Source organism: Clavelina lepadiformis, chromosome 3 (genome assembly GCF_947623445.1).
Source record: "Clavelina lepadiformis chromosome 3, kaClaLepa1.1, whole genome shotgun sequence".
Taxonomy (NCBI): Eukaryota; Metazoa; Chordata; class Ascidiacea; order Aplousobranchia; family Clavelinidae; genus Clavelina; species Clavelina lepadiformis.
In genome coordinates, this window is record NC_135242.1 from 20221693 (window position 1) to 20236612 (window position 14920).

Below are 14920 nucleotides of genomic sequence, written 5' to 3' on the forward strand. Positions count from 1 at the left end.
ATTCAGTCTTGTATACACATAAAATTTAATAAACAGGTTGGGAAAAAAGTTGCAGCTAAAAATACAACATTGGTGGCACCAGATGATATGAAACAAATGAAAGTTTTGCAGATTTCTCAATCATCACAACTTATCCGTCACATGACAAATTAACAATTCAAAGGCAGAGAGAACGAAATAAAACCAACACAATGTACATTGAATTATTAAGAATTGTATTTCAAAGTCTTTTCGATGAAGATCTGGATGTTCAATCTTCATCACTATCATCAGGTGGACCATACTGAGCAGTCCCAGGAGTGTTGGGTGTATATCCAGGTGACGTTGGGCTGTATCCCGGACTCGAAGGATTATAGCTAGGACTAGCTGGAGAATACATGGGACTATTTGGACTGTATGCAGGACTTGATGGGCTTGCACCTCCTGGTGATGTTGGACTATAACTTGGTGATGCTGGAGACATGTCACCACCTGGAGTGTAAGCCGGACTTGTAGGGCTGTACTGGGGACTAGCAGGAGAGTAAGACGGGCTTGCAGGTGAATAAGATGGACTTGTAGGGGAATATGATGGGCTAGTTGGAGAATAGGACGGGCTGTTAGGAGAGTACGATGGACTGCTTGGGGAGTAGTTAGGACTGCTTGGAGAGTAACCAACATTTCCACTGTAAGCCGGACTTGTGGCACCACTTCCTGGGCTAGTAGGTGAGTAGCTGGGTGAAGCTGGTGAATAAGCCGGACTTGCTGGAGAATACGAAGGACTGGATGGTGAGTATTTTGGGCTCGATGGAGTATACTGCGGACTTGAAGGAGAATAACTGGGTGAAGATGGGCTGTACGATGGGGACGATGGAGAATAAGACGGGGAGGAAGGCGCATACTGTGGACTTGATGGACTGTACTCCGGAGACGCAGGACTGTATGAAGGGCTGGTCGGTGAGTATTTGGGGCTTGACGGAGAATAGCTCGGTGATGCAGGTGAATACGACGGGCTGGTTGGTGAATATGATGGGCTTGTAGGGCTGTAACTTGGGCTCGTAGGTGAGTAAGAAGGGCTGGTCGGGGAATAAGAAGGTGAGGTTGGGCTGTAGCTGGGTGATGTTGGCGAGTATGATGGGCTCGTCGGAGAATATGATGGGGAGGTTGGAGAATAACTCGGACTTGTCGGAGAGTAACTCGGTGATGTGGGACTATAGCTGGGAGAAGTTGGACTGTAACTTGGAGATGTGGGGCTATAGCTTGGGGATGTTGGAGAGTAACTTGGCGACGTGGGGCTGTAGCTTGGACTAGATGGAGAATAAGATGGACTGGTTGGTGAATATGACGGAGATGTGGGGCTGTAGCTTGGGCTTGTGGGTGAATATGAGGGCGATGTAGGACTGTATCCAGGGCTTGTGGGTGAGTAAGTGGGACTGGATGCATTGTACCCAGGACTGTACTTCGGGCTTTGTGGAGTCCCTGGGGTGCCAGGCTCGTATGCTGGGGAAACTGGAGAATAACTTGGAGACATTCCAGAGTGCTTTGGAGATGGTATGTAAGGCGATGCAGGACTTGCACCTCCCGGAGATTGGGCAGGACTCCATGACGGGCTGAGACCAGGTGAAAATCCGCCATCTGTTGGAACAGGTGAAAACGCAGCTGCACCTGGAGTCATTCCACCAGGAGTAAAGCCTCCAGGGAACCGTGGTGTGGCACCACCAGTCCACGGTGTCCTTATGGGTGACATGGAACTTGGTGAAGCCATTGATCCGAAAATGAGTCCAGTACCTATGAACAAATTCGCAGTTAACTGGATTGCTTTGACAGCTCAATTATAAATATATTCAATATTTATTTCATACAAAACATTGTCAGTAGAATTTCATATCAAAGCATCTATTACCTCCAAATCCACCAACATTTGTCGGAATTTCCATGGCTTGCTTGCACTTTTCTGCATCTAAGAGCAGTCCAAAACATCCAGATCCACCAGGCATCATCTGACCTAGCATGATATTTTCTGACACTCCGCACATGTTGTCAATTTCAGCAGACGAAGCAGCCTAATTAAGTGCACAGCATTGGATTGTTAATAACATTTGAAAACAGAAAATACAAGAAATAAAAAAATAAAAATTCACAGTATATAGCCTATGAAATCAAAGGCAAGAAATAATTTATCCACCTCCATTAAAATGTCCACAGTTTCCTCAAATGAACATCTCATGAGAGCGCCTGTCTCTTGACGATTTATACCGTGACGTGTTATTGCCATCAAGTGACCTTTGGAAGTCATGACATCACACAAAAGAGCAAGATGCCGGTAGTTGACATAGGAACCATCAAAAGAAATAACATGGTTCACTTCTCTTTCAAGAGCTTTGCGCACTGCCTCAATGCCAAGCACCTACGTTTTGAGGAAAAAATATCCCAAATGACAGAATGCAGATGACAAAGTAATGGCAGAAATATAAAAGTAAAATTAATAACAGACAGTTGTTATTATGTAAACTGTTTCACAGGGTCAAGGCAAACAACCACTTACAGAAAATATTTCACAGATGTCGTTTGAAGTGGTTCGAACTGGGTCAATATCGCGATCAGACAAGATCCTCATCAGAGCAGTTCCATCTGTTTCAAGAATCCAATCCTGTACTGCATTAAACTCTCCTTCTTTTGTGATGACGATGCGTTTCTTATTGTCTTCTTTCGGCAAGTGCATATAGACCTGAACATCGATAAAAACATGAAGAGTAAGACAACCAAAAGCACAAATTAGTAGACTTAAACACAAAAAATTGACAAAAAACAATTCAGTCTTCATGTCTTCACCTTTGCAATTTGAGGAATTCCTTGCAGAGTCATATCAGTCAGCATATTTGCTTCAATATATCTTAAGAAAACGTCATCTTCCATTTTGTCAGACTGTTCTTCAGAGTCATCTTCCATCTTTTGCTCCTCACTTTTTACAAAGAAATATAATTTCTGCTTGATGATTTAAATAACTACACATGGTATACACCACATACCTGTTCATTATACGAATTCGTAAAACAAGTTTTTCTGCATTGTCGTCGTTAAATATGCAGTTGAGGTCATCTCCAAAGCCAGCACTTATTTTCTCAGCAATCTGCTCCATACTCAGTTTCTTGTCTTTACGCATTACCAAAAATAATAATTACTAAAAATTTATAGAATAAAAGCAAAGCACACAAATTTTTTCACAAATCATGCATGAACACAGTATTGTGCAAACATACCAAGCCATACAAACATTAACCATTTGCTCTTTGAACATTGAAATGCTACACGTTGTAGCATAAACATGAAAAATGGTATTTACCTGTCATCCTTTTTCTATCCAATTCAATACGAAGCAGCCACGATGATATCCTTGTAACGTCAAAATCAGGCATTTCATAGTACACATTAACAAATTCCTGATCCTCTGCTATGACCGTGCTCAATGGATTAGGGTCATAGTAAATTGCGGTATTAGCTGTAACTTTTCTTAATGTTGCATGTTCAAGACGACAAAGCACGTCCTGGACAAAATAACATTAAGAATAAAAATCAACCAAAAATTATCCCATTTTACTGTTATGCGTTTTGCTGTATAGTTCAATCTTACTTTACACCGCTGGGCATCTCTGGTGGGCAAGCCAACAAGGTAAACTGTAAGTGATGGAGTTTTCGGCTTCTTAGAAACGTTGATCAACTCCTTCAACCGTGGCACACCGAGTGTTACATTCTTGGCAGACACACCAGCATAGTGAAATGTATTTAGAGTCATCTGGGTAGCTGGTTCACCTAGGGATTGGGCAGCCAGTGCCCCCACCATTTCCCCTGGATGTACCTATTTTTGAACATAAATATAAGAATAGCAAAAACAAACAAACCTGATTGCGATGGTTTGACCTGAAACGTTTTGTAACAGACTTGATTAATGAAGTTTATGCAGGAGCTTACGTGAGCTTGTTGAAATTTGGTTTCTATTTCTCCTAGAATCCACTCAAAAGCTTCCGTTGTCAACCTAAATTCGTCAGCCACTCTTCGAGAGCACAAGGTAGACCTGTAAAAAGTAAAAAATTTGTAAACAACAACCGTTAATTTATTTCATGTCAAGTACTTAATTGCTTTACACAAACAAGTTTTTTACATAACTTTATACAAAATGTGAAAAACAGTACCTGAGATGTACATTGAATAATAAAGTAGCATTGGCTTGAGCCTCCTTGCTCAATCTATCTTCACCAGATACAATAACCAGCTTCTTGCTCAATTCCCGGACACCTTCTATCACACGAACTGGATTCAGGTAGGATGGGTTTCGAAGATCGACATGGAATATCTTTTGAGCATTCCAAATTAATCTGCTTAAATTCACTGGAAGAACAATCTAAAAGGAAAAACAATAATACAAATTTTGAAGTAATTTATGTTGCTACGGCACAATTAGCAAAAGTAAGTTTTCAATAAAATTGTCAATCTTTTTTTCAAATAAAGTACCTTGCTATCACCAGTTGGAAAAATTGCACGAATGTTTTCACGGTCCTGTTGCAACTGTTCAAATTCTGATTCCAATTCTTGCTGAATCTGCACATCAGTTTGAATCTGCCGAACTACATCCTCAGTCAAGCATCTGCGCATATATCTCTCTTTTGTGTAGTCGAATCTGAATTTCTACATAAAAACGCCAATTTTAGTCGACAGTTCCATTTGCTGAAATGTTGTGTGACATAGAGTATTACAAATAACACATACTTTGTCAAAAGACTTATGGCTGGGCTTCAAGGTTGCCAGGGTTTGAAATTCAACTTTTTCTCCAGCCAAACCATCTTCGCCGTAACACAGCTGTATCATGTAATCATTACACTGACGGATAGTTCCATCATATCTGACCATAACAGCCTCCATAGCTTTGACCAGACGACGCTGGATGTAACCTGTAATGGAATAGAAATATTCCAAAATGTGGATACTGATCTCTCACCAAACCATGCACATTTTATAGATCATAATTATCTATATTGGAATGTACATAGTACAAGCCTTCTGTGTTTCGCAGTTACTCTGTATACAATCAAAATTTCGTTAATACCAGTTTCGGCAGTTTTCACAGCAGTATCAATGAGACCTTCCCTTCCTCCCATAGCGTGGAAATAGAATTCTGTTGGTGTGAGCCCAGCAAGATAGGAATTTTCAACAAAACCTCTAGCTTCAGGACCATAATCATCCTGCAAAACAACGACATTGAAATTCCTGATATAGTAATCGTTAGGCCATGTTACAATACACTCACTTAATAAGCTACATATTTAAACCAAATATTATAAAATCGGTTGCTTCATAGTACCACAGTCAATACTAGTACCTTAATAAAGTGGGGAAGGGTTCGATGCCGAAAACCAAATGGGATTCGTTTTCCTTCAACGTTTTGTTGTCCCACAACAGCGATAACCTTGGAGATAATAAAACCAGGTAAAATTAATTATATCTAATGATAATTATACATAAACTAGGATTAAAAACTGATAACATTTAAATATGTTTAAGTGGTAAATAAAAGTTACCTGGGAGATATTAATTTTGGAACCTTTTGACCCAGCAACCACCATAGCTTTGAAATTGTTGAAGTCTGACAAACTTTTTTGAGCTGACGAACCAGTCTTGTCACGAGCATCATTCAAAATCCTACAAAGATATTTTATACAAGATCTTGTAAATCAAGTCAATATAAACAGTAAACAATTCCTAATCAAGACTTTGTTGTTAATCATTTGCAAAAAACAACTCATGGAAGATTTAATAACATTATGCAATAATTGGTCGATTAACTAACCTGTTGACTTGATTTTCAAAAGTCTGGCGAAGTGTGTTTCCTGGTGTAGGCTGTAAATCTTCTTTGTGAGCTTTTTCAATTACCTAAATAGAGGTTATGTATGATTAGATTAATGCAAGAATCATTACCTTTCGTAATTATGAGAATCACTGATAAGGTTTCCTGTTCCCAGTTTGTCTTATAACAAGTTTTTTTTTTAATTTCTGCCACGCTTTACCTCTATGACTTCTTGCTTAGCTTTTCGAATTTGGTTTTGGATGTCTTGGTACGTTTGTGCATCAGCAATGGTGTCACCAATACCAATGGAGTGGCCTTCAACCATCAGCCAGCTATTGACCACGGTCTACAAAAACAAAAAGCAATGGTTGAAATCTGTTCATAACAGAAACGAACAAACATTCTTATTTTCACTTTAAATATAACTTCTGTATTAAGTACACTTACTTGAATATTGCTGTAAAACTCTCTGCATACATCAGGTGTTTTTTCTAAAGCAACTATGTGGCAAAGAGAGCCTGAAGATGTACCAAGTGACTTCTTGCAAACAATTCCACTTAAAAGAACACCATTCTCTACAAGTACCTGTTAAATTAAACATTGTATCAAGATCAAAATTCAAAAACAAAATGTAACAACTTACAAGTTACATCGCTGATGTTTTCACACTACTTTTTTCAACTTAAAGCCATACCCTGGTGTCCCCTGGAGAGATAAATTTATATGGTCCCGAATCTTCTCCGTCGGGATGAGTGCTGTGAGTGCGAATGCAGTTAATTCCGGGAGGAATGATGAGGGAAAACAGTTGTTTTCCTGTCCAAAGGGGTTTCGGTTTCAGTATTGCAGGTTGAGGAATTGTTCCATCCCAGTCATTTAAATACATGAGCAAATTCATGAAGTTTTCCTGTGCAGAAAAGTAAACCATCACTGATAAAAACTGATGAAATGTAAACTAATACTGTCATAGTAGATGTTCACTGCATTAACATAAAAATTACTTTTTCAATAAATGTGTCTCTTTTTGTCATTTTTCTGACAGCTGTCAGGGTGTCTTGGACAATACCCATGACAGGCCTGTTACTTTGAGGGGTGACAATTAATCTCGGGACCATGGCAAGCTCAAGAATCTCTGCTCTTGTCTCCATACTTTGTGGAACATGAAGGTTCATTTCATCTCCATCAAAGTCGGCATTGTAAGGTGTGGTAACAGAAAGGTTTAACCTGAAAAGAAACGTATTGTCATTAGACATCATAAAATGCATAGACTGTTATTATGGTATTTAAAACTAACTTTGAAAACTCCTTTGATCACAAATTACACACCTGAAAGTAGACCAGGGTAAAACTTTGATTTTATGACCCATCATAGACATTTTATGAAGAGTTGGTTGTCGATTAAATACAACTACATCACCATCTTTAATGTGTCTTTCAACCTGTAAAATGTTATTACAAAAATGAACAAATTATCATATATATGTGAATAATGTGACTAAATGCAAAAAGTATATACCAGACACCAGTAATTGGTATAAAACACACATTTTCAGTATCAAAAAGATTTATTTAAACTTCACCTTGTATCCCACATTTAGATGCAAGTCCGAAGGTTTAGGATGATAACGTAAATCAATTCGATCACCACTGTCACGGATGATGTATTTGGCTCCTGGATACTGGTTATTTCCTCTTCTAACTAGTTCTTGCATTCTCTCAATATTGAAAGGTGTCACAATTTCAGGATATGTCATGTTGCATGCAATAGAACGAGGTACGCCAACCTAGAAAATAAGCACAAGCGTTTTTAGTTTGCCAAGCCTCACCTTAACGATTAGCTAGTTGCCTTCTTTGCATCCAAGACAAATCACATAAAAAATTTAACTCAATACAGTATATAACACATTTTCTCACTCCAATGCTGTGCATTATAAACTACACAAATTATATATCTAACCAAGAAAAAAATGTTTACTATATTTGAATCTCGTTATCATAAATTATGAAGTCATATCACCTCATCAATTTTAAGATTTGGATCTGGCGTGATTACAGTACGAGCAGAGAAGTCAACACGTTTTCCCATCAGATTTCCACGAATACGACCTTCCTTAGCTTTTAAGCGTTGCTTGATTGATTTTAATGGACGGCCAGATTTTTGCAGTGCCTGAAGTAAAAATCACTCTGTAATGCATGTTTTAATTCAAGATGTAACGTACAACCAACATGGTTCATTTTTCTGTGCACTTGTTTTTGAATTTTGTAAGAATTTGGTAAAACAACTATTATGGATATAACCATGTCGTAAGCACTAATGGAGTAAACATGTATTTACCTTGGGAACTCCTGGCATGTCATTGTCAGACAAAGTAGCGACATGATATTGCAAAAGTTTTACATCTTCGAGGATAATATGAGCAGCTGTACCACTTTGTTCGTTTTTCTTTAATTGCTGATTTGACTTAATAATATCGGCTAACTTGTGTGTTAAATCATCCTACAAACAACAGCATTGAAACATAATTATGTAACAATCAGTTTGCCTTAAAAGATTGAAAACAAAAACTGAACTGTTGAAAACGTGAGTACGATTGTGTATTGAACATGATGCCAAACTGAAAGTTTACAGTAATTATTTTCGATGGGTTACCTGACTCCTGGCACTTCCGCCACCCATTACAACAGATGGACGGACACATAATGGTGGTACAGGTAATACAGTGTTTATCATCCACTCTGGTCTGGCAAATCTAGGATCCATTCCAAGGATCTCTGATTCTTCATCTGATATTCTCTGTAACAAAGATAATCTGTATTGAGCATTTACATACAACAGTTTGATTAACCTTTTAAATATAAATCAAACATACAGGGTGTAGTTGGACATGGGTGATATTTCCATGCTTTAAAAAAGATATGACATACAGCAAATAGAACATTTAAATTGGATTACTTTAAAAATTTCCAGAACTCGCTCAGCTGATACTGGCATCTTTTTTTCCTGAGAATCTTCATTGATATGTTTCCATTCAGCAATGAGTTCCATCCCTTGTCGTTTGATTTTGGGTTGGTATCTTCCACATCCACCATGCCCAACCCTTAAAAAAACAAAACGAACTATCACTATTAAACAATACATAAAACGTTGAATACAAAAAAGTACAAATCCCGGAAAAGGAAACCTGCAAAATTTTCTACCTTGTTATACTGACCTTTGTTATACTGTTCAACTCAACAAAATTCAACCTTTGTTATACTGTTTGCAAACTTAAAACAAATTATTACTTCCTGGGTTCCTCCTCTTCACGTTGTTGCATATCAAATGTGTTGTCCATTTCTTCACCACCTTCACAAATATTTTTGCCTTTACAAAGCTCATACACATGAGCTAGTCGTTTTCTGGGTTGTCCTTTTGATTTTGTCATAATTTGACGAATTTTTGGATTATTCTGCAGGTATAGCAAAAAAAGATTACAATTTTTGCAAAAGTAATTTTTCATTTTTCCCTTGTTTTAACAAGAATTTACCAGTGTGCAACAAATATAACATAAAAAATAATTTCATGTTGAGGAAATCACCTTTTCCACCAAGAGTTTTGAGCAATAAAAACATACACAACGCAAGATTTTTATAGTTTTTGTGAGAAATCCAACATGAAAAACAGGCTTTGCAAGTTCAATGTGCCCAAAATGTCCTGGGCAGTCGGTCATATTGCCAGCACATGTTTGACACCTATAATAGAAAATTTAATACTTACCACGACGCTTTAAATTTTGCAATTAATATAATTTCTTATTCCCTTTTACTGGTATACCATAAAAAGGACAGAATATCCTTAATCTTTTACCAGTAGAAAACACTTACATACTATAACTATAAACAACAAAATCAGTTATTTTTCTTGACCGTTTCGGTATGAACCCGAATTTTCCCACATAAAAATTATCAGTTAACATGACCAAATACTGTATATGGAACTATAAACCAGTGGCAAACATGATAAGACATGCAGGTGACATACCAAAGGCAAAAGTAAGTTTTTGTCATAAATCTAGGTCTGGTTATAGTGGTTTTAGTTGTCGTCACTGTTTTGGGTAATACGGCTAAAATGGTCCAGTCTCAAGATAATCTCATTAAGGAGCTTCTATTGCAACTATTGTAGTAATTATTGTGAAAAGTTACACTGAAACGTCACCAGGGAAAACTGTCACAATCCAGTAACATTAAAATAAAAATACATAGCAGTAAAATACCTGGACATTCGATCCACTACACCCTGTCGTGGATCCATTAAACCCAATAACTTTGGACGACCACCTTCTGAAACTTCTGGATATTGTACTCCACCCTCTGTGACTGACATCCGTTTCTAAAGGTAAACATTCATTAAGAAGTGTATATACAATAAAAGACACCAATCAAATACCAATTTTACTTCAGGCAATTCATAGAAATAAAACTAAGTGAAAAAATAATCCAGAAAATATCTGAGAAATAATCTGAAATGGATTTTACAGATTAAATTTAAAAATAGATATAGATATGTCCACAATTTGATAGGCTACCGGTACTAGTCATTTTGTTGCGTACAATAATACCCATCATAAATTCATAACATTAACATAATATATAGTCGATAGTAAACAATAGTCACTCAGATAAATTGCAGGAGGATGCAGTAGCACCTTTAATGTTGTTATTTCTTAAACGAAAGAAAACTTAAGTGTTAACAAAATACTGTTGTTATTTATGTGGCATGTATGTTAAAATCTCTGATACAGTACTTCATCTGTAGTAAGCATTTCGTCAACAAAACTTATTTCATTGTGTATCAAAGACTTATAACATAATGGTGTTATCATGCATCTTTAGTGAAAAGGTAAATGTATATTTCAGCATTTGGAAATCGGTTTAATTATGTATTTATTTTATTAAAAGTTTTTGTAATGCTTTTAAAACAACTTCATTAATAATCAGTATCATTGCATTGCAGAAATTGTACATCAAACAATTGTTTAATTTGTTGCACAAAAGCATTTCCAACATTTTCGCTCAACGCATAAATACAGAAAACAATATTTACAAGGCTGAAAATATTAAGTTATTGTTTTGAAGTTCTCCAGTATATAGCACGTTTAAAACATGAAGTTCAACAAAAAATAATGCATCTTGTGAAACTTGTAATTCATTATTTCAGGATTGTTTAACACTTTTGCGTGAGTGTATATTTAATAAGTATTATGTTTAATACATGATTTACAATATACACGTTCTCAGGCAAATAATGTTTCATCATATCATGTTAATATAAGTAACTGGATATTGGAAAATTACGTACTATTTCATCCGGGCTCAAAATGCCAAACTGCACGCGTTTAACAAGCCGGAGATCCACACTAGACTCTGTCAACTGCGCCATGGTTACTTGAAATTGGCGCGTGTAAACACTGCTGAACAGTGAAGCAACTCCACGTGCAGAGAAGTGTGGTGCGCTCTGCTAATGAGAACAACTCTTCGCGCGCGTCTTTATATACGAGACGGGGTAGTGACGTCACAACTGGCTTACCAGACCAAAAAATGGGCTACGAGAATATGCAAAATAAGGCTGATATTGACAATTTTTTTTCAGTGAGATAACAGAAAATCTCTTTTTTTACTGCTATTTACAATTTGAACTTCAAAAGTTCATTTTTAAACGGCGTATTTCAGCATTGACAATATTGTTGCATAGCCTGACGCAGGTTCCCTTTCTTGAGAGACACAAACACCACGAACTACCGTAGCCACTGAAGCTGAAGCACGCTGATCGGGGTATTTATAGCCAGCGACATAAGAAAAGCGTTCCGCTTGGATGCTGCCAAATCTACCAAATATGGCAAGAAGGTTGTGACGTAGAAAGCGTTTGATTGGTTGAAAAGCGCTACACATGGGGAGTCACGGAAAAGGAGAGAAAAAAAAAGACATGAGAACGAAAAAAAAAGTTGCTGAAGCCCCATAGCTTCTCTCTTGTGAGCCACGAGATATTGTCAGGGATTGGGCGAGTGTAAGCGTTAGCAAGAGAGAAAAGATAGGGTGAATTGTCTAGGTCTACTTGTGTGGAAGTGGTGTTACAGGCATGATAGCGAAATCAGTAATGATGAAGTGGAAACCAAATTACGCGATATTTCTTACACAATTAACAATATTTTTGGTAATGTTAAAGTGGCGACCATTAAATGTTGCTGGTAAAGGATATAACCTTATACTGTTTGTGTTGATAATTCATATACACTAATGACTAATCCAACGATACTGTTTGGGCGATAAATACACCAACTCTTCGTTGTCGAAAACACGGACCTAGCCGCCATTTTGTGACGTCACAAAAGCATTCGCCATCTTGGATTTCGTTTTGTTGTGAAATGAGAAACGAAACACTCATGTTTGCATTCATGTCTGTAATTAAACTGTACTACTATATTTTCCTCCACAGATAACATTAGTAGGTAGTAGGCTAAAACTATTTTCCTTCAATTTGTTCTAACTTGAATTTTATAGCTTAATAACCTAAATCTACCTTCTAATCTAAATCTAACTCTAATAAAACTGTAAATAGCTAAAATCAATTTTTACATACCCATTCTCCTAAATTAACCGCCTATCTTCAATAACAGGCTGTGTGACCAACATACGATGAAGTAGTCATTTCATTCAATTAAATTATCAAGAAATACTTTATGACTCCTGTAAAATAAGTTTAATTGCTGATATTAATGACTTTATACATTCCATATCCTAAAAAAAATTACAGACATTTAATGTCTTCTGAGATTTGTATGCGGTTTTGTTTGTAACGTGTTCATTAATGTGATATCTGTTAATTATTACCAAGTCTTTCTAACAACCTTGATGCTTTAAAGGGATGTCGGAAATATGGAATTATTTTGTTCGCTATGCTAATAACAATACATGCACAGCTATAATACCATAGTGGTAATAGTACCACCAATCTATGGCAGCACAAAAAAAGTCTGTCAAGCTCATAATAGCTGTAATCCAGACCTTACAAATAGAAAGACAAAAATTGAAAGTACTGAAGCAATTAATTGTGCACGTTTACAAATCTGTGAATTTTTCGACAATTGCACTGATGGTGACAACTCTGCGACATGCAAAACTTGTGGAATAGTTGTAAAACAGTCATCATCAAAAGTACAACCAACCTTTGGATGCATAAAAAGCGCTGTGACAAGTGCAAAGAGATTATAATAAATACAAAAAATGAATACCAGCATTCTTGTGTATGGAATTACTTTGACAAAAGCCCTGTTGATAACTGATTGGTTATGTGCAAGACATGCCAACAAGTAATACGGCGTCCTGCTGGAAACACAACTAATTTTTGGCCGCATAAACGGAAATGTACAGTGTCACAGGCTGCATTAACGGCCCCCAGGGCCAGACAAACTCTCCGGAAAGATTGCTGAAATCAAGGGTTCAAAATTTCAACGACACCAAACTACCACAATATTTTAAATGACTCAGTCCATCTGTTGCTCTATGCAAAAAGTGCAGTTACAAGATTAGATATAAACGGAAAGATAAACATGACCTCTGGGTTCATGTTGGGAGCTGTTATTTTGCTCCAAAGCTTTTTGATGGCAGTAGTTAGCAACACAGTTTTCAGAATCTATGTGTTTTGAGACTTTTACTACCAATTCTGCATTATCTATAACAGAAGATCTGCCATCTCTTGGCATTCTTCAAGGAACAGGCTTAGAATACTTTTAATGCAAAACTATGATTTTAACAAAGTCTGTGATTCCTTGTATAAAGCAATCAGTTTTTTATCATTGAAGGCGTCTATCGAAAATTTACTATCACTCGTATTTTTGTATAAGGCTGGTTTTCCAGTAACAGAAATTCACAAGATGCGATCAAAGCCGAGTGCACCGAAGTTCTGAGTCTTCATATCTATTAGGTGTAGTCAAACCACTTGAAGTTATAAAAGATGAAACACTGGACTGGATGTCGAATCTAATGATGCTGCACCGCCTATTCGAGCTGAGAAATGCCATTTCGATTAAATTATGAATGAAACCAGCAGTGTGCATGGGAAATGTTGTTTTATGAAAGATGTTGACTGGAAATTAGCCATCTTGATTATAAACATTTTTAGCAAATTTGAGCAGGCAATGAAGGTCTTAAAGACTTCATTTTTGGGTCAAGTTCTACCAGTTATGCAAATCCTAGAAAATGACCTTAAAATTTTCTGAGATTTCTGTGGCCAATTGTTTGTCATAGTTTAAAAGCTTTTGTAACATCTTTGCAGGTGTCACTCAGAAATCAAATTGATAGCATTTTTCAAAATGGGCACTATTGTACAAATTGACACTATTGGGCAAATACTGTTGTATCCTGCTTTCTAAATCCAAGGTAAAAATATACTTGATAAGTGACTAAGAACTGTGAACATGTAAATTAAAAAGTTAAACTGGCTTCTTTATACTATTGTTTCTTTAACGATATGCTTTTGCTTATTATTTAAATTTTCTGTTTCATAAATGTAGAAATGATTTGCCATCACCAAATCGTCAACAAACTATAGATACAGTCACGACACCATTAATATATGGCCAGAGCATTGAACCTAATGCTATGTACGTTATTGCGCCCTTGCTTCAACCAGAAAAAGTGGATGAAATAGATGCTGTAGATCAATATGCTACCACAGTGTTTCAAGACGATATAAATCCAATAAGTTTCTGGATAAAGGAAGCTGATGATGAAGGTCGGCCTTGTCTTTCCAGACTTGTGCTAAATTACCTCACCATTGCAGCTTCTGTCACTTCTACAAATAAGCAGCTATTTAATGCTTCAATTTTTTATTCTGTAGCAGTTAGTGTCGAAGAAAATGCAATGATTGAAGACTTTTATTTCTTCGTCTAACCAGTTTCATCTGGAAGTGTTTAGTTTAATGTGTAGTAAATTAATGCTAGACTGTATTATGTTTATTTCATTTCCATGTTTAAACCAACAGTTTTCAGTAAAAGGTTGCTTTGTGTCTGATGTTTTTTGTGTGTTTGAGATTATTATCAATTTAAGTGTGGGAGTTACCATTTATGTTTC

The 14920-nt window shown here is 36.7% G+C and overlaps 1 protein-coding gene and 1 long non-coding RNA gene across 2 annotated transcripts; one reads left to right on the top strand and one right to left on the bottom strand.

The window, feature by feature from the left end:
- Positions 1 to 13: 13 nt before the first annotated feature.
- On the bottom strand, positions 14 to 11606 carry LOC143450847 (DNA-directed RNA polymerase II subunit RPB1-like). The gene is made up of 30 exons (XM_076951579.1): positions 11151 to 11606; positions 10066 to 10181; positions 9391 to 9544; positions 9098 to 9261; positions 8766 to 8910; positions 8463 to 8606; positions 8148 to 8309; positions 7830 to 7979; positions 7393 to 7596; positions 7139 to 7251; positions 6814 to 7036; positions 6510 to 6719; positions 6263 to 6400; positions 6036 to 6161; positions 5819 to 5901; positions 5550 to 5670; positions 5351 to 5437; positions 5078 to 5213; positions 4741 to 4922; positions 4486 to 4659; positions 4167 to 4375; positions 3946 to 4048; positions 3608 to 3832; positions 3320 to 3521; positions 3006 to 3129; positions 2809 to 2938; positions 2522 to 2704; positions 2162 to 2383; positions 1880 to 2039; positions 14 to 1764 (listed from the first exon to the last, which is right to left on the bottom strand). The coding sequence occupies exons 1-30, from the start codon at positions 11229 to 11231 to the stop codon at positions 251 to 253; spliced, it is 5985 nt and encodes a 1994-aa protein (XP_076807694.1). The 5' UTR covers positions 11232 to 11606; the 3' UTR covers positions 14 to 250.
- Positions 11607 to 11827: 221 nt separating this feature from the next.
- LOC143450818 (uncharacterized) lies at positions 11828 to 14860 on the top strand. The gene is made up of 2 exons (XR_013114777.1): positions 11828 to 14227; positions 14362 to 14860. It is a non-coding gene; the product is annotated as an uncharacterized LOC143450818 (long non-coding RNA).
- Positions 14861 to 14920: the final 60 nt, after the last annotated feature.

What these genes read in the sequence shown, in the direction of transcription:
- LOC143450847 (XM_076951579.1), bottom strand. Translation starts at nt 11,231, where the DNA reads ATGGCGCAGTTGACAGAGTCTAGTGTGGATCTCCGGCTTGTTAAACGC. An exon ending in GAGTTCTGGAAATTTTTAAA is followed by an intron (nt 8,607 to 8,765) that starts GTAATCCAATTT and finishes TCTTTGTTACAG; the next exon opens with AGAATATCAGATGAAGAATC. An exon ending in CCAAATTTCAACAAGCTCAC is followed by an intron (nt 3,833 to 3,945) that starts GTAAGCTCCTGC and finishes GTTCAAAAATAG; the next exon opens with GTACATCCAGGGGAAATGGT.